We start from the raw sequence: 26,098 nt of genomic DNA on the forward strand, positions 1-26,098 counted from the left end.
GCATGTGTTTTGATATTGTTGCGTAAGTAACTGGGATATATACAGCGGTGCAGTGGTGTATCGGGGTTGTTCAAAGCCACAGGATAAGTAGCATATCTTATTTAAGTACCAGTTACTGGATGTTTAAGGGAATACTATTTTTTTTAACTAATTTGTATTATTTTTGGCTGCATTGGGTCTTCGTTGCTGCATGTGGGCCTTCTCTAGTAGCGGCGAGTGGGGGCTACTCTTCATGGCGGTGCGCGGGCTTATTGCGGTGGCTTCTCTTGTCGCGGAGCACGGGCTCTAGGCACGCAGGCTTCAGTAGTGGTGGCTCGCAGGCTCTAGAGCGCAGGCTCTGTAGCTGTGGCGCATGGGCTTAGTTTCTCCGCGGCATGTGGGATCTTCCAGGACCAGGGCTCGAACCCATGTCCCCTGCATTGGCAGGTGGATTCTCAACCAGTGCGCCACCAGGGAAGTCTGGGGATACTATTCTTATTAAAACAAATATAGGATATTATACCTTAATTTAAAAAATAAAAGCAAAGAATTCAAAGAAAAGGATCCAAGATTGCCAGGGGAAAGGTGGTTGTATTTTTTAGGTTAGGCTAAGCTCTTGTAACGAGATGCAGTGGTAAAAAAAACAAGTTTCTCTTCCAACTAATGGTTCTGAGGTGAGCATTGTAAACTAACAAACAGGCTTTGTGAGCTGAGGATTTCTCTGCCATTTTCAACCGTGGCTTCCAAGTCACACTAGTTATCACCATTCTGATTTGCAGAAAAATGCATGGGGTACACATGCACGGTTTTTGGGTTGGGCCTGCCTGGAAATGGCTCATGTCTTCTCACATTCCCAAGGGCATGGAGATTTAGATGCCAGAGTGGCTGAGAAATGTAGTTGCTGGCTGGAAGCCATATTCCAGCTACGACTTTATTATGGAAGCCGCCAGAGGATGAGTGGCAGCAGCTTCAGCCACAGCCCTCTTCTCTCGCTATTAAGTATCTGTGCCCAGCCTTCTTCCCATACACACAATGTACTCAACCTCTCCTCATCCAGTTACTGACTCGGCTCAAAATCTAGGATCTCTGTCAAGGTCTGTCAGTTGTAGATGTGACTCCTAATAGTCTGACCGCCTCTAAACTGATGACAGATTATTTGCTCTGCCCATTTATAATGGTGTAGTGGGGATAGGATACCTAAATAAAAACTCGAAATTTGGACAACGGAATAAAGGGAAACACATCAAAGCAGTTGTGGAATACTTCTGAGAGAGAGACCCTGTGAAGATCCTGTCTCTGATAGTGGACGAAGTTCCTTGATTAGACCCTGACTGTAATCTCTGGCAAGGGACTTCCCTTACCCATTGCTCTCCATGGCTTCCCCCAACTGGAAAGTTATTCCTTGTCCATTCCCCTCACGGGAGTTGTGAAAGCAGTCCAATTCGCGCTGGTGTGAGTCTGCTGCCCATCGTTTGTAGGCCAAGCTCACATTTCTTGGGCTGTACGATTCCCTCAAAAACAACCTTGTTGTCGATATGCTTCAGTTCCATAGGCTAGGAATCACAATCAAGCTCTTTTCTAGACCAAATTCTCAAAAGTTTGCTTGCTTTCCTTCCTCACAGGACCCTGCCTCTCTTTAATGGAGGCTACTTTGAAACCAACTGAAAATAAGACTGCACTGGGACTGCAACACCCAGGTGTCACTGCAGGGCTGGGTCCCTTTGATTGCCTTAACACTTGGAAGAGAAGTCTTAACTGGCCTTCCCCTTCTACCTCCCACACCTCAAAAATAAAACCATTTTGAACCTTTTCTGCTATTCAGGGTACAGAAGCAATTAGTTTTTCTAATCTTGTGAGGTACCTAATATGTGTGATCCTTCTCTATTCCCTTCCATCTCTGCTTGGACACTGGTAAGTTCCTTCCTGCGATACCTTGCTAAAAGCATCAAGGAACAGCCAATTCATTTCACATTTTGGCTTATCCAACTGCTGTCCTACAGCTGTTAACTCAAGTGACAAAATGTTACCTGAAATACATGCCCCACCTGCTCGTCATATGAATGGTAAACCAGTGCTATATATTCTGTTTTCATTATGGCAATATCTTCAGGATGTCATTTCTATATTAGAAATACAGGTGGTAAAAAAAAAAAAAAGAAATACAGGTGGTAAACAATGTGCACAGGGACTGTGCCTAGCTTCTGATCAAGACTCTCTCCTTGACCAAACTTTAACCAGGTTCTTCTGAGCCCTCTTTGTTTAGGCCTCATCTTAGGCCCTGTCTTCAGCCTGCCTAGTCCAGTTTTAGTAAAAATCCTGCTAAGTGAATCTGATCACCCTGCCTGCCTTCAGCAAGAATCCTGTTAAATCGGCATGGCAAGCACCCTTCTACCCTCGATGTCTCCTCTTAGGAATTTTCCATCCACCAACCCTCCCCCGACCCACTCTGCTCAACGACTATAAATCCCCAGCTGTCTTCACTGTATCTGGAGTTAAGCCCATTCTCTCTCCCCTATGGTGATCGTCTTGGCCCTACTGCGATAGTCCTAAACAAAGTCTTCCTTATTGTTTTAACCAGTGTCAGAAGACATTTTTAATAGTGATACTTCCTAGCTCTAAATGCTGGTGGAATGATGACTGGCAGGATGGAATGATGACCCTGCTTTTCCTCAGGGTCTCCCAGTAGAACTTCCCTCAATACTAACACTAGTATTCCATCCAAAATTTGTCCTCTTTATATTCACTTTGGACTTTACTTATAGCAAGTTAATACAGCTCACAATCCCTTATCTGGAACTCTTGGGACCAGATATTTCAGAATTTGGAATTTTTCATTTCATAAAGTATTATGACTCATACACCAGTACAGCTTGGGGCAGTACTTGGAATCAAATACATTAATATTTTTGTAGCGAAATATATGAATTTAATACTAAGTTACGTAAGTAAAGACTACAGATAGCCTGTCAGGGAGGTCAGGTTTGGCTGCCAAATGAGTTTTGATGTCAAACATGAAAAACTTCAGATTTACAGAGATTTTTGGAATTTGGAATTGTACGTGTAACAATAAAACAATTTGTGGAGAAATAACCAAAATCATCCAAGCATGCAGTTCCAACCAGTTTATGATGTCATATTTATATTCCTGATCAAGTCCTTTCTCCAAACGAGAAGTGAAAGGTGAATTATATATTCTAGCGTTACTTTTATGGTCCAAAACAAAGCAAAACTGATCTTAATTCTTTAGAATGCAGTCTTTCTTTACTTTCCCCAATAATTTTGTTTTTCCCTATCTTGAGTTAACACCCTCTAGTGGTTGTCATCAGATATTTCTTCAATGCTGATATAATCAAAATTGCCAGCAAAGACCAGGTATTACTTAGTTGGTGAGACCACTTGTACATCGTGAAAGAACAGAGAATGTGACTAAATGAAAGGTTAATAATTGTAAGAATGACTTAATTGCCTCTAGGTACTCCATCCTAAAAGCAAGCTACAGTCTATTTCACTTAAATCATAGAGATTAATGGTATTTGAAGATATTTACTATAACACGGACTTTATGTTGGCTTTAGGACCTAATTTACCATATAATGGAAGGGGTATTGAGGAGTGATGACAGAAGCTAAAGTAATACATTGTAATCAATTGTATAATGTATTTGCCTTGTTTTAAATTTTCTATTATTATCTATAGATGGCTTATCAAATGTTTAGTCTAAGTAATTAAAACTTGAAATTACTCCAAAATTTTACAAAAGACGTAAAACTCTATTCATTTAAGAAACACAAAATATGTGGTAAGATACTATGTTAGGTGTTAAAAGATCATTTAAAAAAATTATCCTGTTGCCCATTTTCTCTAAAATTACCATTGCTTCTCCACGTATTTGGATCTCTACAAACTTCAAATGCATTCAAAAATACATTTTCTCTCCCATCAACCTGCTTCATCTGACCTGTCGGATTAGGGATAATTTTATTTCCTTAACTCCTCACAGCTGTCATACTATGGAAATGGGAGCTATAATTTGGAAAGAGATTATTAGAATTTATGTAGAAAATGCTACTATTATGTTTAAATAAATCCTTTACATGAGATTTAAGTAGTTATTCCAATATTAGCCATATGATATTTCATCTTTAAATCCTGCTGAAGTTAAAAACAGAACCACAATTGAAAAGAGAACAAAAAAGCTTCATAGGTACCTAGAGTGTAATATATTTATGTTTTAACTATTCTAAACAGTTTTCACTGAAAACTATTAGTTTTCTAAATTAGTATTCTAAATTTCCAAGGTACATTATATTCATAGCTAGTGGTTAATTTTAACACGTAAGCAGGTTTATCCTCTGTGTTTTGCAAATGTAGACTGACACTTTAAAAAGGCTCCTAGTTCTAGTAGTACGTATCTTCCTAGAGGAATGACCAATGGAAGCAAGGTTACCTTAAAAAAATGTTCAAGGAAAAGGAAGTTACTTTAGCCTGGTCAAGTTAAAAAGCCTCTAAAAAGGCCAACTGAAATAAAGGGCAAAATACATTTATTTTTCTCCTTTATTAGAGGAAAGGATAAAACTTAAATCGTTTTAAACAATAAAGTCACATTACGGTGGTAAAAGGAAAAAGCCATTTCGTTATTAAAGAAGACTCTATGCTTTGTCTACTGCATGGATCTAATACACAAATTTAAAACTATCAGGCATGGTACATCCACAGGAAGGAGCAGTGAACTGGCAAAAACTGGTTGCTCAGATTTTACCACTACAAGCTCATGGAGTTGAACCAAATGTGAAAGTTAAAATTAATCTGCAACCAAGAAAGTAAAAACAGCTTTAATAATCTTTAGAAAAAAATGATCATATATAAGACACTTTTCGGCAAGAAGTTTTCCATAAAGTTAAGAAAGGATTTATCTCATGAAGTAGTAATTTACTTTCAGAAACAATCTCATCTAGAATCATTCAGTGTATCTAGTTCACTTGGACATTCCAAATACAAAGCAAGAAAGGGAGTCCTTGCAAGACGCGTTAAGTTTAGTCAGTATTAAATAAATACAAAGTATGGTTAACTACATATTAAGATTGTCCACCACCAATTTATGGAAAGTTCAGAACACAGCAATGGAATAAAGCACTTATTTTCATTTTCAGTTCACTCCCTGAAATAAGGAGTGAATAGTGGCTATACTGGCTGTGTTTGGCTTCCTTTATGTCAGAGGAGAAGCTAGAGGCTCCTTTTCCTTATATATAAGCTTTAAATGTACTACTGGGGAGGGGGATGTACAGGAGGCGGGCTTACCCAAGGATGGGATGTATATGTCCATGAAGGAATCCAAAATATTACCCAACTAGTATAGCGTTCTCTAGATAGTTGGTATTAAAGTAGCTCCATGGTCTCAAAGATTTAGATCACCTTCCAAAGGGTCTGTCACCCAAACATGAAAAATTCTTAAATATGTTAAATGGAATAATACAGCTCTACTATAATGTACTTCTGTGACTTTTGGTACCTACAGTCGTTCCTTGGTATCCATGGGGGATTGGTTCCAGGACGCGTGGCAGATACCAAAATCCACAGATGCTCAAGTCCCATAGTTGACCATCCTTATCTGCAGATTCTGCATCAGAGGATTCAACATACCGTGTAGTTCTATAGAATTAATTGAAAACAAAATCTGTGTATAAGTGGACCCACGCAGTTCAAACCTCTGTTGTTAAAGGGTCAACTGTGTTTTAAAAAGAGGAGCAATAATCTACCATAGAGGCAGCTTTGAAGCTAGATGAGACAATAGATTTGAATTTGTCAGAAGATAGATTTGACTTTGTCAGAAAAAAGATAAAAATACAAAGCATGATGATTGATATCTATTAGCCATTACAATCTCTTAATGATCAGATAAAAGAAAGACTCCCCAATAATAATTTACCTATTAAAGATGGTATCATTTAAAGAAGAAAAAATATTTAAATGTTATTTTCAAGAGCAATGTAGGCATAAGCAATCCTGTAAACAGAGTAAGCCATTCTGGCATAAAACAACTGTAACAGCTTCAAAAAAATCTGTACACCATTTCGTTTTGATAAACCTCTTATCTCTGTATTCAAGTATAAGTATGCTGCACTATTGACCAGTGATTCTACGAATGACACATAGACATTTCAGTTTTGTTGATTTGTCTGTCAACAAAGCACCTCTTTAAAGGACTCTATAATTTACATGAACAATGGACCATAACTATAATTTGACACAAAGGAGGTAAATGTGGGTCACATACAACACTTTCAATTGTTGATAGAAACAAACAACCATACAGAAACCTTATTGCATTTAGCTCTGTACAACAGAACTCACTCTTATGTATACTGTGGAACTACCAGTTATACTGTAGTATAGCCGTTTAAGGGGAAATTCCAATAACTGATTCTTCCAATAGCAGTGAAGTTGCTGCATATTATTTTGCTCTGTAGAAACCAAAACTTTCTCCAAACTATTAAAACTGTGTAACTTCTAATGCTATTAATCTCTTAAAATTTGACATGTAATGTGCCACTTTTCTTTTATTCTAAATTCAAAGACCAGGTTAACTTCAAAGTTTTTTTTTTTTTTTTCTGAAAAATAAGATTAAAATAAATGTCTGAAAGAATATCATTGCTAGATAGTAGAAACAGGATGTGCAGATTGAGTCTAGTTCACTTGAGAATGCCAACTCTCTCTCTTAGGAATTAAAAATACTTGAATACAGGTTACTCCTTTCGTACTCTTCTTTTGCGTACTGACTTTACTGGCCCATCTCCAGATCCTGTGCCCTCATCTGCTTCCCTCATCTAGGGAAAAAAATATGAAAACGTTTATTTTCATACAGTGGGCAACTAGTAGAGAATAGTAAATAATGTATTTCTTATTCTCTAAAATACATGTTTCTAACAAAACATCTTTATGTTTGTTTATATATATATATATATATCTTTATTTTTATGGTCCTTTACTTAATAACTGATCAAAAACGTGTAGGTAAATTGATGTTTCAATTTGTTCATCTTTTGCCATGATTACATTTTTAGAATAACTGTTTGTCAAATATGCATCTGACAAGGAATAATGCTAATAACTCAATTCATGATTTTACTTCATGATTTACAACTTAATCTAATGTCATGGTTAATTAAAGGTTACATGATATTTTCATTGTGGGATATTAAGCATTAACTATACATCACAATGTTTCTGTAAGTAATGAATTGCTGAGCTGGTTTTACAGAGACTTTTTCAGAACTTCTGGTACCTAACACTTTGAGAAAAATTAACAGAGAGGAAAGGGAAACATTAAACTTATGGTTTGGGCTTTTTCTCTCCTTTAATTCTATCCTTCCAGAATAATCATTTATATATAAATTAAACTTGTATAACAATAAAATAATGCAGGTATTATACAAAATAGTTATAATTATTTCTAAAGGTTATATTATATAAAAATTGATTTATGTTAGCTCACTGACAAACATATAAGATGATTAAAGGACTGAAAAGATGGAATTTAGATACTTTTAAAAGTACACAAAATATTTTACAAAGCAAAGTATAACTAGAATACACATTCAGTGAATGATTCCAAATATTATTATTAAAAGAGTGACGGCGGGAAACAAGGACTGCTTAAAACTCTGTTCTGAAAGAAATTATCTTCACCCAGCTCCCTCTAAATAAAGATATTCATACTAGATAATGAGCCCCAAAGCCCATTTAAAAAAAACTCACTAGGCAGCTAAGACCAGTAACCAGGTATATGTACCGAATAAGCTTTAGAAAACAATTAAAACAATAACAACAGAAGTTTATCTGGGAGATTTCTTCAAATAAACAAAATAGCAAGTTTATCTCATCACATGCAACAGTCCAGGCATAACGGACCTTTATCCTACCTAACTCTAAGCTATGAGAGTGCTGGGGACGGTGACCGGCAGGTGGGGTTATGCAGCTCTTAGAGGGCTAGAGAAGCAGAGAAAACAGGCTTGGGGGGTATATACTAGGTGAAAGAAGAAAGCTCGGGTTCTGAATTATACCTGGATGGTTTCTGATTCCATAATAACTGACTATAAAAAAAGGCACTGTGGAAAGCTCTGTCATACATCAGGATGGAAAAGGGGGCAGACATATCAAGTTAATGAAAAACTAGTTTATTAAAGATTTGAGAAAAACACCATTACCAGGCATAGTACTCAACTACCCAATGAATGCAATCTTTCAAAATGTTACAGTAAATAACTGTGACAGTGAGAACGTTTTCACAATGGCTAAAAGAAAATTGTCTTGTAATAAACAGACTTACTTTTTAAATATTCAGATGGTCTGCTTATTACACCTTTCAACAAAACACTTTAATGAAGTCATTTTTTACAGACGTAGCTCTCTCTTTATATTTTGTAAACCAAAGGCTTACTTTATACTGTTTCATTAGGCATTAAGAGGACATAAATTACATTATTTTCATGCTTTCCTTAAGGATACATTTTAAAGCAATATGTATGCTCTTAAGAAAGCTGGGAGAAATATGGCAAAAAATTCTTCAAAAACCAGATTGCTTTTATTAAATATTTTTTTATGGAATAACAGTCATACATAGAAACTAGTTTATTTTCTGTTAAAGAGTTGCTTACCTCATCCTCTGATCCAGACTTATTTGATTTATTACCTTCTTCTTGTCTTTCTATGATTTCAATTTCTTCTTCACTCTTTTCCTCAGGTTCACCTTCCTCTTCTAGAATTTTTTATTAAATAGATTTTATTAAAGGCAAAAACTCGAATTAGAATTTTGCTACTTAAAAGTATTAAATAAAAGTGGAGGGATGTATTTAAATTCCAATATTTATAAGCAATTTCTTCCATTAGACCTTTATAAAATTTAAATAGAAATATTTATTTTATCATTTTATAAATAAATCATATTTGAGGAAAGGGGCAGGTTTAAAGAATTTTAAAGCACTCTGTAGGTAAAAATGAAAACCAAAGAATGTGTGTGTGTGTGTGTGTGTGTATGTGTGTGTGTACACACATATACGTAAATATACGTGTGTGCATGTGTGTTTTGAGGGAGTATGTTTTTTAAGTCAACTGTTGCATCAACTATTAAGTTAAAAACAGTGCTCAAGATATAATTTAGGTTATAAAGGGCTCATTCTGGAGCCTGGCTTGGGATGCCTGACAAATATCAATAGTTTTATTGCTACCTCAATGTGCATAAGGAAGTCACATTGGAGAGGCACCAAAAAGCCTCAGCTGTCTTCAGTTCTAACATCTTCTGGAGTTTAGTAGAGGGTGGCAAGGGGACGTATGATTTAGCAATGCTTTCAAGAGATTAAACTGTTCGTTCCACATGATAAATTATCTGATAAACAACAGCCCTTGGGAGACTTGGTGTGGATTTTGTTGCTGCAATCACCTGCCTTAAACCGATTACTCTTCTACAGAAGCCATGGTCTGTACCTCCCATCTCATCCTTGGAGGGGAGAAAAATCTTTGCAAAAAGCTATGGCAGGGCTTCCCTGGTGGCGCAGTGGTTGGGAGTCCGCCTGCCGATGCAGGGGACACGGGTTCATGCCCCGGTCCGGGAAGATCCCACATGCCATGGATCGGCTGCGCCCGTGAGCCACGGCCGCTGAGCCTGCGCGTCTGGAGCCTGTTGCTCCGCAACAGGAGAGGCCACAACAGTGAGAGGCCCGCGTACCGCAAACAAACAAACAAACAAACAACAACAACAAAAACAAGCTATGGCATATGGGATTCATAGTTGCTAGGTTCTGAAGCAACTGAACAATTTTTACAGCTCTTTCTTCCTAGAAAACAAAAGTCATACATTGGATGTCTGCTCAGGTACAACCCAGGCAAGGATGTTACTCCTCTTCGCCAGTCACGCCTTCTCGAGGATTCAAATGGTATAAATCTGACAATAAACAAGTGCAACAGCCAGTGTTTACCACTTAATCTACTATTTTAAGTGAGCTCTGCCCAGCTTTGTTCCCATTATAAATCACCGTCATCGTCTTACCTTTTTCAAGAATTTCACCATCACTTTGCTGTTTTTCCTCTTCCAAGTCTACTGGTTTCTCCAGGGCTGCTTTCTCTCCCTTTACTTCTTGCTCTAGTGCTCCCTTTGTTTGTGGTTTACATATGTCCAGTTTTTTGAACTCTGCATCTTCATATCTTTTCTGTCGCAGTGTAACACAAGCTATTTTTACTAAAAGCAAAGCACTATTTACAAAAAGATTTTTTTTGCAATAAGTGATATCATAGTGAACTATCAGTAAAAACTTACAGGCAATTTAGTTTATCACTTTTAAGAGCCACTTGCTCCAATATAGAACTCCTAAACACTAAGAGATTTTTTTTTTTTTTTTTTTTACTGTTGACAAAAATTCATTTTCTTTACCTTTACTTTTCTTGGCCAACAAAATGAAGTAATTAATGCTATTGGAAGCACTGCTGTCACAAGATAAATGAACCAAAGCCATGGGCGCTCTTCAGCAGCTGCCGTCAACTGTTTGAATATACTAGGCTAGAGAAGAAATAAGCATAAAAAGGCAATTAAGATTTTATAAACCTTCATTCAGAAATACAGCCTACAAAAACAAAAAACTTATTTCACCTAGGTGGTTTTATATTAAGGAATCGTGAATTTGTAAGATAAAAAATATTTTATTTTCTCATTTTATACTTCATAAAGTTTAAACAATTATTCGCATGCATTGCTGTTTGACACTTTGTAGTAGAAGGTACATTATACTATATAGGTGAATACTGCTAACCTACCAGCAAGAATTAGGACAGTTTTCTTTTTTGGTAAGTTTCAGGATAGAACTACTCCTTATGGATGTATTATCTGGTTCATTTAGAAGTACACAACTCTCTGATAACTCAACCTGTACATTTAAAAAACTTACTGAAAAAAAAAAAAATCAACCTGATAATCATTGTGTTTTCTTTTTCTTGTTTATTAACAAATTTTACACACAACCTTCAGGAAGGAAATTGTCTCTCTTACTAAAATAAAATCTAAAATCATCAAATGTTTTAGTTAAAAGAGTTTCCAAATGAGAATCCCTTTACCTTTACTTACTCTTCTGATGGTTTTTGCTAATATCCAAAGAGACCTAATGTGAGGTACACATTTTTCTTTACAGTAATTCGTTTTAAAGACAGATTCTCCAAGATGCATTGTGTTGAAATACTTAGCTTATTCTTTTCTAAGTAGTGTTAAGATTTGGGGAAAAAAACTGAAACATAATAATATTAAATTTTAAAAGTTTCTATACTCCTCTAAGTGAAAAGTAGTTAAAATGAATAAAGAATATTTAGATTACTGTTCCCACTTAGGCCTTAAATTGATAGGTGACAAAGATATTAAGTCTCATTTCTAGTAGTAGTAGTGGTCTCATTTCTATAACCATCAAAAGGCACTCAATCCCATTATGCTATCATAATTTAATAAATGAAATGAAGACTTACATATATATAATTCATTATTAGTTTATAATGAAGCTGTATCATATTTGGTAAAGCTAAATACTCTGTCTACATAAATTTATTTAAATATGCTTCTTTAGCATTTAGTAATTATTGCACATTTATTTACCTTTTTTAAAGGCCATTTGTACAACCTATAACCAGGACCACATCCTATTATTACCATATGGTAAATACTGTACCTCATTATCATTTTCTATCATTATTTTCACTCCCCAACCATCTGCAGCCCAGCGATCTGCTACTTCCTTTTCCGAACAAATAATAAAATTATCAAAGTAGATATCAGAGGTCATGGACCAAAGCTCTAAACCAAGAGCACAGAAGGAAGTCAGAAGAAATGGGTGATTGTCTTCAAAATAATCTGGATTAGGAATTTTTCGAGGACTCCAGATACCCTGCGAGAAAAAATAATTTAAAGACATTTTCAAATAAAATAATTTCATTATAAATGTTACTCAAGAAGTAGTTGGTGTTGAATGAAATTAGCAATACTAACTGGAAAAAAGAAAACTTTAACTTATAATTAATTCATTAGTAATTCACTAGAAATAAAATCTTGTTTCTTCTTATCTGGAACACGATGTTCCCTATGAAATATATCCTGTACACGATGTTCCCTATGAACAATGACTTTAAACTCTGCAAAAGGGGACTTCCCTGGTTGTCCAGTGCTTAAGACTCTGTGCTCCCAATGCAGGGGCCCTGGGTTCGATCCCTGGCTGGTGAACTAAGATCCCACATACCACAACTAAGCCCACGCAGTGCAACTACTGAGCCCGTGTGCTCTAGAGCCAGCACGCTGCAACTAGAGAAGCCTGAGTGCCACAATGAAGACCCAGTGCAGCCAAAATAAGTAAAATAAATAAGTAAACTGCCAAAAAAAAAAAAAAAGGCAGAGTGAAAATCCAATACAGAAACCTGAGTAATTAAATTTCACAACTGACACTATATTAGAAAAGTTGGGTTTTTTTTACATTTAGTAAAGATATTCAAGACAAGATATCATTAAAATTGTTCAAATCAGAGATCACTGTATGGCAAAAATGGAACCGCACCTTTCAACATATACTTGTGATAGGCATCAATAATCAACCATGGTTGAATCTCAGAACAATTATTCAACACAGAAGTTCCATTACATCTTGAATGATTAAACTCAACCAAATCAAATAAATTGGACAATATGATCACTCACTGACTTATTCCACCATCACATATGTCTATTCTGTGCCAGGCACTATGCCAGATGCTAGGATACAGTGGTAATCAAGGCAGACATGGTCCCTGCATTATGGTGTTTAAAATCTAATGAAGGAGATAGACGTTAAAAAAGTTACCAAAACAGACATTTTGTGATAAATACTATGAAGAAAAACTACAGTGAGCAAAAAGAATATATAACTGTATATATAAAATAAATGTTAGAAAATATCAATGAATAATTAGATAAAACTAGAGGGTTAAATGGATAACATAAGGACTTCTACCTCCAAAACTAGGTATACTCAAAAAATATCTGATTCATATTAGGGAAAAAAATTCAATTTTAATAATACCAGAGAGTAAGGAGCATGTTAATTAAGCACAGACTTTAATTACTAAAATGTGCAACCTGAGTCTTCTTGATCAGAAGTCACTTCTTATATTTAATTCTAAAATAAAATTTTATTCCAAAGTGATCATCAGTATAAGGAAAAATATAGTATAAAGTAACTTATCTTTAGTTCTTAATTTTATTCCCCCAGAAAATTAAATAAGGAATGTTTCAGTTTTTAAACATAAATTAGTTGGAGTACTATGTTCTTTGACTTCTTAAGATAGCTAAGGCACACTATTATACAAATCAAATTTCCTGAAGTTAACATAACATTATCAATAACTAGATAAATAGCACAACATTTTAAAGTTTACTATGGGACTGGAACAAGTGGTTATTACCTGGTAGTTAGGGTTATCTATCATTGGAGGTGTCCATACTCCTTTGTATTTTGGGTTAACTATCATGGGAGGGCTCCACTCGCCACACCCGATCTGACATGCCGGATTAGAAATCTGAGGTGCCTCCCATTCTCCATCCATGTCTTCATTCCTTAGGATATTAGAACAAAGCAAATGGAGTAACCTCAAGTCTCTCCTGTCAGTCATATAAACTAGTAACAAAAAAGCAAGTAAGAAACATATGAAATTGACATTTGAAGATGAAGAATGCTTACCAGTCAATGGGTTTTTCAGCATTAGGATCTGGAATAAATTTCGGTTCATTATCAAGCCAGCCATCAGGTTTAACAACACTTGTATCTTCTATTTGGGCAGGTTCACTTTCATCCCTGTAAATACAGTATTTTATGCTAATTATTAATTATTCAAGCAGTTTAAAAATGCACGCTACAAAATTCATAAGGTACCAAAAGGCATTTCCTACCCTGTCTTTGTACCTACTACCTCCCCTCTCTCTCATCCACCTAAATCTTCTACTATACACTTTTATATATATATTACTTGTTATGTTCTATACATACATGCACATATGTATGTGTGTGTATATGTGTGTGTGTGTGTGTATATATATATATATATATACACATACTTTTTTTACACAAATGATAGCACTCTATACAGAGTATGTTAGACCTTGTTTTTGTTCACTTAAAAACTCATTCATCAACAAACATATATGGGATGACTACTACATGTCAAGACTGTTCTAGGAGCTCTGTTTTATATAAATATATATCTGCTTCATTCTTCTTAACAGTTGCATAGTTTTACACTTTGTGAATATATCATAATTTATTTAATCTATCTATTGTTGAGAATAGTGTTTTCAAAAACTTACTATGACGAATAATGCTATAATTAATATCCTGGAATATATTAGAAATTAATAAGAAATCAGTTGTCAGCTATATGAAGTAAATTTTTTTTCCAGTTTCTCATGCATTTTTTAATGTAGCTCATGGTGAGGTTTTGGTTTTTTCTGCCATGTAAAACATTTATTTTCATGTAGTTGAAATTTATTAACATTTTCCTTTATGATTCTTCAATTTTATGTCATATTTGGAAAGGTCTTCCCTACTCCAATATTATTTTTTAAAAACTCTCCATATTTAATTCTAGTAATTTTTATATTTTCATTAAAAAATAACACTTAGAAAGTAAATTCTGAAGTATATAAACACAGTCACAGTAAGTAGTGAATAGAATTACTAACATAATTTTCGTCTTTACAGAAAAGTAAAAATTTTAAATAAGCTACATTACGATTTTCCAAACAAAACTTGAATAACAAACTGAAATAATCAACAATATATATGTAAAGACTGAGTAACAAACTGAAATAATCAAATCTATGTATGTAAAGACTTGTACTTGCCTGTTATTAATGTTACCTTAGGGTCTCTGAGGGCTCAGAGTAACCGGGGTTTAAAATTTAAGAGTGCATCTCTTTTAGCACTTTATAAAAAAAATTCTCACACATTTCACCAATCAGAATGAGGTTGGTATATAGTTTCTCTCATTGTACAGTTTCTCTCATTTCCCAGCCCTACTCTTTATGGGCAAACAAATGTGAAGCAATGTTAGAAAGCCCACATGGAGGGATGTAGTCCTACCTTTTCTGATAGCATGAATTCATGGAAGTGATACACTAATAAGTGACTTATTAATTTTTTTTAAAAAGTACTATTCTTCCTACCTTGCACAAGTTACTTCCCTATACTATTTCCCTTAAGGCAAAGACATTTTCACTGCTAACCAGTACCCCTATTTATCTAAAAGACAGTCAACAAGTTAACACTTTTGGTTTTCCAGGAGCAACATTCTATTTGAATAGGTGGTAAACCCCAACGTTTACAAACAACAAGAACTTGAAGAAATAGTAATAGACACTTTCCAAAATGAAGTACACAGAGAAAAACTGGTTTTAAAAAATGAATAGATTCTCAGTGACTTGTGTAACAAACATAAAGCAGTCTAACACACATTTAAGTGGCATCCCAAAAAAGAGATGGGGAGCCATATATAAATATTTAAGGAAATAATGGCCAAATGTTACCCAAATTTGATACAAACTATAAACCCACATTTCAAAAAACTCAAAGAATCCAAAGCAAGGCAAATATACACACACACACACAAACAAATGACATCAAGGCACAACAAAAATCAAACTATTGAAAACCAGTAACAGTGAAAATAAATCTTAAAACCAAATAGAAAAAAATGACATATTAGGTAAAGGAGAACAAGGATGAGAATAACAACTGACTTCTCATCAGAATCAGTGTGAGCCTCATGATAAGGAATGGCTGTTGCAAAATAACTATCAACCTATAACCCCATAGTGAAAAATCCTTCAAAAATGAAGGCAGAATAAAGAGATTTTCAGACAAATAATTTAGGAGAATGCAATGACAACAGGTATGTACTACAATGTATTAAGACAAGTTTATCAAGCAGAAGGAAAACAATAACAGACAGGAATTTCTATCTACACAAAAGAAGGGGAGTACCAGAAATGGTAAATATGTGGGTAAATAAAAGATCTTTTCCCCTCATAACTGTCTGACAAAAAGAGACTGATTGAAGAATAAATATGCATGGCCTTCACAGTATATAAAGAAGGAAATATATGATAATAGCATGAAGGATGTACGGGAGAAAATATAAGACTCTCATATGATTAACTTAGACATGAAGTGGCATAACACTATTTGAGAGTAGACTGAAATAGGTTTAAGATGCATATTGCAAACCCTAGAGCAACCGGCAAAACAACCAACTACAGATGAAAAGCCAAAAAGCCAATAGAGAAGAAAAAATAGAAGACTCAAATAAAATATAACTCAATCTGAAAAAAGCCAGGAAAAACATTTTATAAAAAGCCACAGAATATATGGGACAAAGAAAAAACAAGTAGTGAGATGGTAGGTTTACACCCAACCACAGCAATAAGTGCATTAAATGTAGATGGTTTAAAACACTCAAATTAAAAGGCAAGACCCAAATGTAGTTGCCTACAAGAAAATCACCTGAAAAAGAAAGGCATATACAGGTTACAGGTAAATAATGGAAAATAATATTCAATGGAAACATGACTTAAAAGAAAATTGGAGTGCTGATTTAATATCAGACCAAGTAGACTTCAAGTCAGAGAGTATTATAAGAGTTTATAAAGAAGGACATTTTATAATAATAAAAAGGTCAGTTCCTCAAGAGGTCATGAAATACTGTGAATTGATCTAGTAACAGATCTTCAAAATACTTGAAGCAAAAACTAAAAGAACTCAAAGGAGATAAAGACAAATCCACAATCATAGTTGAAGATTTTAGTTCTCTTCTCTCAGTAAGAGAACAGACTGAAAACCGTTAAGAATATAAAAGCTTTTGAATAATGCTGATGTAATTGATATTTGTGAATGTTTTCTGACCACAATAGAATTAACTTGGGAGTTAAAATGAAAACCATATCTGGAAAATCCATAAATAATTGACAACAAAGCAACACATTTAAAAATACATGATTCAAAGAAAAAATCACTAGGGAAATTATATAACAGTATGAACTGAATATATATTTGTGGAACTTAGTTAAAACAGTGCTTAGAGAAATTTTACAGCTGCTTCTATTGAAAATTATTTTCTACCTTAACAAGGTAGAAAAGAGAAGCAAATTAAGTCCAAAGTAAGAAGAGGAAGGCAATAATGAAATAGAAAAAAGGCCAATGGAAGGGAAAAAACTAAAACAAAAGCTGGTCCTCCACAGAGCTCAATAAAATTGATAAACCCTCAGCTAGACACATCAAGAAAAAACACTAACTGCCATATCAGAAAAGAAAGAGGGGACAGCAGTACAGATCATTAGACATTAAATGGATGATAAGAGATGCTGGAACAATTAGACACCCATATTTTTGAAAATTAATCTTGATTTATACCTCACACTACATAGAACAATTAACTCAGAACAGAGTTTTAGTCAAAACTATTTGTCTAGAAAACAAAAGAAAATCTTTGTCACATTTAGGCAAAGACATCTTATCTTAGTAAGATGCAAAGAGCATGAATCATCAAAGACAAATATTGACAAGCCAGACTTCATAAAAATTTAAAACTTCTGCTCTCTGTTACAAAAATTAAGACAAGCCCCAGAGTGAAAGGAAATATTGCATACTGCATATCTATATTAATTGACTATTGCTGCATAACAAATTACCCCAAAACTTAGGGGCTTAAAGTAACATTTATTACTGCGGTGTCTGTACTGCGAAATCTGGGTGCCACCTAACCGGGTCCTCACCTCAGGGACTCTGGCACTGGCAATCTCAGACTGAGGTAGGCTGCTTCTGAAATTGTTTTCCAATGATCCTACCTCCTGGTATTCATGTCCATGTGAAGTCCCCTCTCCTTGAGTGTGGGTGGGACCTAATAACGTGCTATTAATGAACAGAAATTAGTAATGGTATGCTACTTCCAAGATTAAGTTATAAAAGACTGTATATTAGTTTCCCTAGGCTGCTGTGACAAAACACCACAATCTGGGTGGCTTAAAGTGACAGAAATTTATTATCTCACAATTCTGGAGACTAGAAATTTGAAATCAAAGTTTTGGGCAGGACCATGCTCTCTCTGGAGGCTCCAGGACAGGATCTTTCCTTGTTTCTTCCTTGCTTCTGGTGGCCACTGACGACCCTTGGCATTCCGTGTCTTGTAGATGCATCACTGCAATTTCTGCCTCAGTTGTCACATCGTGTTCTCCCTGTGTGTCTGTGTCCAAATTTCCCTCTTCTTACAAGGACACCGGTAGTACTAGATTTAGGGCCCACCCTAATCCAGTATTACTTCATCTTAACTTGATTACAGATGCAAAGGTCCTAATTCCAAATAAAGTCACAATTACAGGTTCTGGGTAGACATGGAATTTTGGAGGACAGTGTTAACCCAGTACAGACTGTAACCTCCATCTTCTTCGCACTGTCTTCTCCCCTCCCTTCCCCTCTCCCTTGCTTCTGTTGAAGACAGCTACCCTGTTGTGAGATACTCTGTGGTGAGGCCTAGATTGCAAGGAACCAAGGGATGACTCTGGCCAACACCCAGCCAGGAACCGAGGCCCTCAGTCCAAAAACAATTCAGTCCCTTGAGAGACTGAATCCTGCCAATGCCACTTGAGTGAAACTGAAACTGGATTAGCTCCTCGTTGAGCCTTTAGATGACTATAGCCCCAGCTGACATCTTAATTGCAGCTGAAAGACCCAGGGCCAAAGGACCCACTAAGCTGCAGTCAGAATCCTGAATCACAAGAAACTGAGAGATAACAAATGTTGTTTTAAGCCACTTAATTTTGGGGTAATTTGTTATACAGAACTAGATAACTGACACAACACTCATAACTGAATACAAAAAAATAACCCAAATAAAGCAGGGGAAAAAACTGAAAAGATACTTCTCCAAAGAAACTGATATGAATGGCAAGTAAATGAAAACTAGGGAGATTACGGATTAGTCACTAGGGAAATGTAAATCAAAACTACAATTAGATACCACTACAAACCTTTTAGAATATTCAAAGAAAAACAGAAAAACAAAAACAGATAATACCAAAAGGTCAAAAGGTACAAACTTCCAGTTATAAGATAAATAAGTCCTGGGGATGTAAGGTATGGTGTGGTGACTACAGTTCACCACACTATATCATATATTTGAAAGTTAAGAAGAGTGAATCTTAAAAGTTCTCAAAACAAGAAAAAAGCTGTTAACTATGTGAAGCGATGGATGTTAACTAAACTTACTGTAGTGATCATTTTGCAATATATACATATATCAAATCATTATGTTGTACACGTAAACTATTACAATATTATATGTCAATTATATCTCAGTTAAAAAAACAGATAACAGGGCTTCCCTGGTGGCACACTGGTTGAGAATCTGCCTGCCAATGCAGGAGACACAGGTTCAAGCCCTGGTCTGGGAAGATCCCACATGCCGCGGAGCAATTAGGTCCATGAGCCATGGCCGCTGAGCCTGCGCATCTGGAGCCTGTGCTCCGCAACAAGAGAGGCCACGATAGTGAGAGGCCCGTGCACTGCGATGAAGAGTGGCCCCCGCTAGCCACAACTAGAGAAAGCCCTCACACAGAAACGAAGACCCAGCACAGCCAAAAATAAATATAAATAAATAAAATTAAAAAAAAAACAAAAACAAAAAACAGATAACACCAAATGCTGTTAATGTGTAACATCTGGAGCTCTTACATAATGGTGGGAATGCAAAATGGTATAGCCCTTTGGAAAAGTTTGGCAGTTTCTTACAAATTTAAACATACACTTATCGTACAATCACACTCCTAGGCATTTACCGAAGAAAAAGGAAAAATTATGTCTATACAAAGCCCTGACCACAAATGTCTGTAACAGCTCTATTCATAATTGCCCCAAACTGGAAACAACCAAAACTTCTATCAATATGTGAATGGATAAACAAATTATGATACATCCCTACAATGGTACACTACTCAGCAATAAAACAAAACTAATTACTGATACAAGAAAAAATACAGATAAATCTCAGAAAGCATCATTCTGAGTGAAAGAAATCAGAAACCAAAGTTATATACTGTATAATTCCATCTTATATGATATTCTGGAAAAGGCAAAGCTATAAGGGACAGAAATCACATCAGTAGTTTCCAGAGGTTAAAGGTGGAAGGAGGGAATTGATTACAAAAGGATATACAGGCCTTTGGGGAATGATGGAAATATTCTACATCACAACTGCGGTAGTGGTTACATCACTGTATATATTTTTCCAAATTCATAGAACTGTATATCTAAAATAAATGGATTTAACTGTATGAAAATTATACTTCAATAAATCTGACAGAAAAAAAAACATGCAATCAGAATCCAGCAAACATCAAAAGGACAATACTTGTTGACCAAGGAGATTGCAAGGTTAGTCAACATTAGAAAATCAATCAATGTAATTCACCACACTAAGAAAATAAAGGAGAAAAACCACGTGGTCACCTCAATAGATGCACAAAACGTGTTTTACAAAATACAACACCCAATCATGGAGAAAAAAAACTCTTAGTAAACTAAGAATAAAACTTTTTTTACTCATACTTAGTACATCTACCTTTATGTAGTCCCCTCCCAACTGTACTAGGGTTGGTTTGTGTGACAAACAGAATGCAGCTGAAGTGATGGCATGTCACTTTTGAGACTAGGTTATAAAAGGCACTGCAATTTCTGTGGTTGTGCTCTCTCCCTCTTGGATCACTCCCTCCAGGGGAGCCACCTGCCATGTCATGAGCTGACCTAAGGAGAGGCCTAGGTGGCAGGGAACTGAAACTTCCTGACAAAGGCTACAAGAAGCCAGTGGGAAGCCAGCTGCCCAAGTCAAACCTTCAGATGCAGGCAGCTCTTACTGGCAGCTCGACTGCAACCTCAGGAGAGTCTAAGCCAGAACCGGGGAGGCTAGCCGCTCCCAGATTCCTGCCTCTCAGGAACTGGGTGAGTTCATGTTTGTTGTCTTCAGTTTTTTGGTAATTTGTTACACAGCAATAGATGACCAATAGGGTGGGTTAAATACATAAAGACAGATAATCTACTTAGCAAAACCATAATTAAGAGTTAACTGTCAGCAGGAAAAAAAAAAGTTCTTAGGAATAAAGGTAACAAGATTTTAGGGAGAAATTACAAAACATATTTGAAGGACAAAGAATATCTCAGTTAAATGGAGAGATATAAAAGTATCCCTCACCATCTGAATTCAAGCTATAGGTAATCTGGAACTGAATACATTTCTTTTAAGGAAAATATTCATAATCCTGTAGAATGGAAACCACACAAATACTCAGCTAGTGAACATTTTATGGGTAAGCAAACTGGTATGAGTAAATCCTATATAAGATGCTGAGAATATGGCTTTTTAAGCCAACTAATCATTAACTGAATACACCGCAACTATGTAAAGTATGCACACACATACATGATAAAGATCAAACTGGGAACTGAAATTAAAGTGTTGGTGTTTTAGATTCATGGAATTTTTTCCCCCACAGCACTGAAAACATACAAAATACAAATACTATATTGAAAAGGGCAACAAAATTAAAATAGTAATTAAAATGAAAATTAAGAGGCAGGGGACTGCAAAATCCGTTTTAGAGAAGAATTTCACCCAAAATAGTCAAAATAAGTAGTACTGATGTTTAAAAGGATAAGCTTCATTGGTTGTAAACTTCACTTAAACACACGTTACTTCACATAAACACACGTTACTTTATGCCAAAGAACGCTTTGCTACTGAATTCTTTGCTTACCAGTCTTCTGGTTTGACAGCAGAAGGATCAGGGATTTTTGCTCTTTCATCCCAATCATCAGGTTTTTTATCACTGGGATCTTCAATTTCCTTGGGAGGATTGATAGGAGGAACCACATCCTCTAGTAGGTTTCCTTTGTTAACAACTATCTGATCAATTAATACTTCAAATGTGTCATCTGGATTCATCACTAAAGACCAATTTAAACATATTACACTTATCATATTGACAGACATGACATGTTAAAGATAATCTTCTACCCTAAACTTCATGGGTAAAATTTTCTCTCAACCACAATAGAGGAATTACCAACATATTAAATCAAAATACACTGAAATCACTAGATATAATGCTTTCTAAAACCAAAGGTAAAATTTTAAGTAATAATAATACTTTAATAAAACACTCCATTACTTCTCAAATAAAAAATACCCAATAGCTAACTCAGCTTAGGACTCACATGACCAGTCAGCTTCACTCTTTCATAGTTACAGAATACAACCCAATCTTCACTATTTTAAAGTAATTTTTTGAAACGACCTCAAACTTTAAAAGTTGCAAGTATGCTATAAAGAACTTTATTTTTTCTTGAATTACTTGAGAGTAAATTACTGACCTCATCCGTATCATCCCTGAATGTTTTAATGTATATTTCCTATAAACAAGGACATTCTCCTATATAACCCAAATCTGGGCACCAAAATCAGGAACTTAACATTGATACATTCTTATGATTTCCTAGAAATCTATAAAGATCATTGACATTTCAAATTTATTGATTCATACACTATAGTGAAAAATGTCTTAAGGATGATTGAAAATATTCAACCTCACACTTTAGTACGTTTGTTTTGAGGTAAATTCTAGCTCTTTAAAAGTCCCTAAGCCAAAAGTTTCATAAAGGACTCCCTTATCATTGTAATGACAAAATAAAAGCTCTTTCTCCCTTCTGTAAACATGGGGTGGGGAGTCACTGAGTATAATTTATATCTTTGGAAAGAACTGTAGATGAAAGTAGCTGCCTAACATTTGCTTTTAGTAAGTTAAGGAAGTAGGAGCTGTCAATAAATGTCAGGATGATCCTGACTTAACTAGGTAAATGGGCTACCACTTTCTGTAAAAGCAATGCTGAAGTAATAATCTCCAAAGGTTTCAGTCACAACAATGCCAAATTATTTATATCAAAATCAAATATTGCAATTTATATACAAACTCAAATAATGTAAATGAACACTCAGTATCTTCTCCCTTCTCTTTTTTCTCCACCATTTCCTCTTCTATTACAGCTGAGATTATAAAACTATATTACTACACAAAGGAAAAAAGTCAAGATTGAAGCAGAACTGAGAATAAGATCTTAAATGCAAAAATGTGCTAGACCCTTTCTAATAAAAAAAAAAGACATTTCTCAAGAAAAATCTGAAAAGACTATTTTCTGAATAAATTTTGCATCTGAATTGTTTTAAAATTATAGTAAATCAGAAAAGCACATGACAATTACACATATGTGAAAAGACATCTTTGCCCAAAATCTTTAGCCAGAAAACCTTTCCGTTTAGAAAACTGTATTCAATGTTCTAAATGAATCTACATCAAAAGACATTGGATTATAAGTCTTTTAAGGGTCCCTGTAAGGTTCTTAGAACAACTACAGGATAATGTTATAAAAATATAGTATTACAGAAAGTTTTTTTTAAAAAGAAAATAGCCACTCGATAATCCTAGCACAACAAAGTTTTTGTGTATAGTAGTAAGAAAAGCAAATGTTTAAGAGTCAGACTTGAGTTTTAATTCCAGTCTTAACCAATTACTTTTGTTTTCTAGGGCAAGTTACTTAACCTAAATTAAGCCAAAATAGAGAGAAACTGCTCACCTCACAGGACGGTTGTAAACAAAGTGTCTAGCATAGAGCATGGTACCTATCAGGTGATTAATAAAAATTAGTTTTTTCTAGTCTTTTTCTTTTTGTTCGCATAATATGTCTAGTGGCCATCAGGATGTGCCTCCAATTTGAATCTCGTTTTCTTTCCCAATTTTAATATTATAAACGTCTCTTCCTTGTTGCCAAATATTTTCATAGTTATCATTTTGTATTGTATAGAAAGAAAACCACTACTGTAACATTTGGGTTGCTTCCAATTTACAGTATATTTTTACACATAGGTCATTTTCTTTCTTCTGGATTATTTTCTTTGGATAAATTCCTGAAAGTGGAATTGTGGCCTTTGATTACACTACCAAAGTGCTTTTGACCAGGTTTATACAAAGTCTAATTAAAATTCATTTTTTCTAGTTATAATTTCTCATTATCTCTACATTTCTACAGTTTACTTTATGCTCCCCAAAATGTCTAGTACTATTTTCCAATTTCAGAAAAAGGTCTTTGATATCAATACTGATATTAAAAATAAAATTGGTCCCTGTGTTGGCCAAATGAATGTTTCTGTAACTGCAGTTTTTGGAAAGAAAACTGAAATACCTTAGTCTTGGATGGAGTTGTCCTGTTAGGTTCTGACATGCTGTGATTTTAAGTAATCATGGGCAGAACAAACCTCTATAATTGTATGTTCTTGGGAAGAGGAGAAACAATCCCATGTAGTGTTCCTCCTAGTCAACATATACGCAAACTCCTAGTTACAAAAGTAAAGCTAAGTATGTTAATAGATGGTCGCTCAATGCTTTCCCTTTCAAAGTTTTCCCACAACTACCATAAGGCAGGACCCAACAATGACAAATGCCTATAGAATAAAGTCTAATATTAAGGGCTTCCTCCTCTTTAACCTTTTTCTCCAGTTTTCTATTCTTTCAGCACCACTAATGTCAGGGTGCCTAAAATATCCCTTTCCTCTCCTATCTTCCACATTATATCTACACTTCAAGACTAAGTCAAATATAACCGCCTTCACTAGGTTTTCTCCAAGTTTCCAAACTGGAAGTAATATTGTTTTTGAGCTCTTAACTGTACCTCATACGACACTTTACTTTCTACCTGTGCTATGTGTGTCTTATTCTCCTAAAAATATAAGCCCTTAACAGAAGGACCTGTGTTTCTCCCAAAGCACTTGCCACGAAAACACTGGTAGTCAGCAAATATCTTTGAATTAATGAATGAATTAAAAGGACATACCAAGGGTATAAAGATGAGTCTTCCTGTCTGTAAAGAACTTTTTAAGGTCTACATCTGGAGGTTTGGCATGCTTCTCTTCAAAAACTCCAGTTTGGGGATGTTTGTGTCTGAAGATAAAATGAAGTTTATAATCTTCTCCACATTTATCTGGTCCAAACATAATGGTATAGGATGTTTTATCATAGAAGTTTTCCTTCAAAGAGAGATGAGTATTGGGATTAGTCCAGAATTAGAGTATTTAATGGATTTCTCTATTCTACCCCACTGGGTAGAGTTCACAAAAATGTATCAAATGCTAATTCACCAAAGAATTAGTTGACACAATTGACAATAAAGGATGTGGAAAACACAACAAATTTTATTTCAAAATAGTTTTTTAAGTGCACACATTACTTCCATCCTCAAGATGTAGGAGAGAAGCTGGAACCACCCTAGCAACATCATAATGTTTTAGTTACTCTATATAGATTGTATTATTAATATTTTATTAAGAAAATTAAGCACAGAGAAAAGCATTCTGTGACTTAAGACTACAGTGCCTACTTAGCCATTACTACTATTCAGTAAGACACCAGAAAATGGCGCCCCTTAGCACAATGTGAAGAAGAGATTCAGACTCTTGATTTGACAGACTGTGTCTGTCAAAAGCAGACACTGCAACATGCTCCCCATTTCATAATTGGTCATTTCTCTTCATTTGGCATGGACACTGGTTAAGAGCATGGGATCTGGAGTTCAAATCCTACCGTTGCCTTTAAACCAGCTGTGTGTGGCCCTGAGCAAATTTCTTAACCTCCTTGTGGTTCTATTTCATTACCTCTGATGAAGATAATAATAGTACGTACCTTATAAGGTTTCTCTGAGGATTAACTGAATTAATTAGATAAAGTGCTTAGAAAAATACTTGGTATTTGACTTTATTATTGCCATTGTACCTTCAGGTGATCATCACCTCACAATACCTAAGTGTTTCACCATCTACTACAAATGGCTTCCCCTTTACCTGATCCTAATAACAGTAAATGAATCCTTTAATCTGTTTCATAGCCACGCATTCTGACAAATATCTCATTAATGTCTCATTTATCTTATTTTTGTTATATGCAGAAATCCTGACATAGCCTCCTGTAGGAGGATGCTATAAG

At 35.1% G+C, this 26,098-nt stretch overlaps 1 protein-coding gene across 1 annotated transcript in view; it reads right to left on the reverse strand.

Moving 5' to 3' along the window:
• Positions 1–4,533: 4,533 nt before the first annotated feature.
• Positions 4,534–26,098, reverse strand: part of CLGN (calmegin) — a 45,527-nt gene continuing 23,962 nt past the window's right edge. The window contains exons 8-16 of the mRNA XM_060011632.1: positions 24,954–25,146; positions 21,827–22,016; positions 13,713–13,826; positions 13,438–13,588; positions 11,679–11,894; positions 10,403–10,528; positions 10,022–10,181; positions 8,634–8,734; positions 4,534–6,803 (exon numbers count right to left, since the gene is read on the reverse strand). Coding sequence (XP_059867615.1) covers positions 6,723–6,803; positions 8,634–8,734; positions 10,022–10,181; positions 10,403–10,528; positions 11,679–11,894; positions 13,438–13,588; positions 13,713–13,826; positions 21,827–22,016; positions 24,954–25,146 — 1,332 coding nt within the window. The 3' untranslated portion in view covers positions 4,534–6,722. The remainder of the gene's footprint in view (positions 6,804–8,633; positions 8,735–10,021; positions 10,182–10,402; positions 10,529–11,678; positions 11,895–13,437; positions 13,589–13,712; positions 13,827–21,826; positions 22,017–24,953; positions 25,147–26,098) is intronic.

This window comes from Delphinus delphis, chromosome 5 (assembly GCF_949987515.2).
Source record: "Delphinus delphis chromosome 5, mDelDel1.2, whole genome shotgun sequence".
NCBI lineage: Eukaryota > Metazoa > Chordata > Mammalia > Artiodactyla > Delphinidae > Delphinus > Delphinus delphis.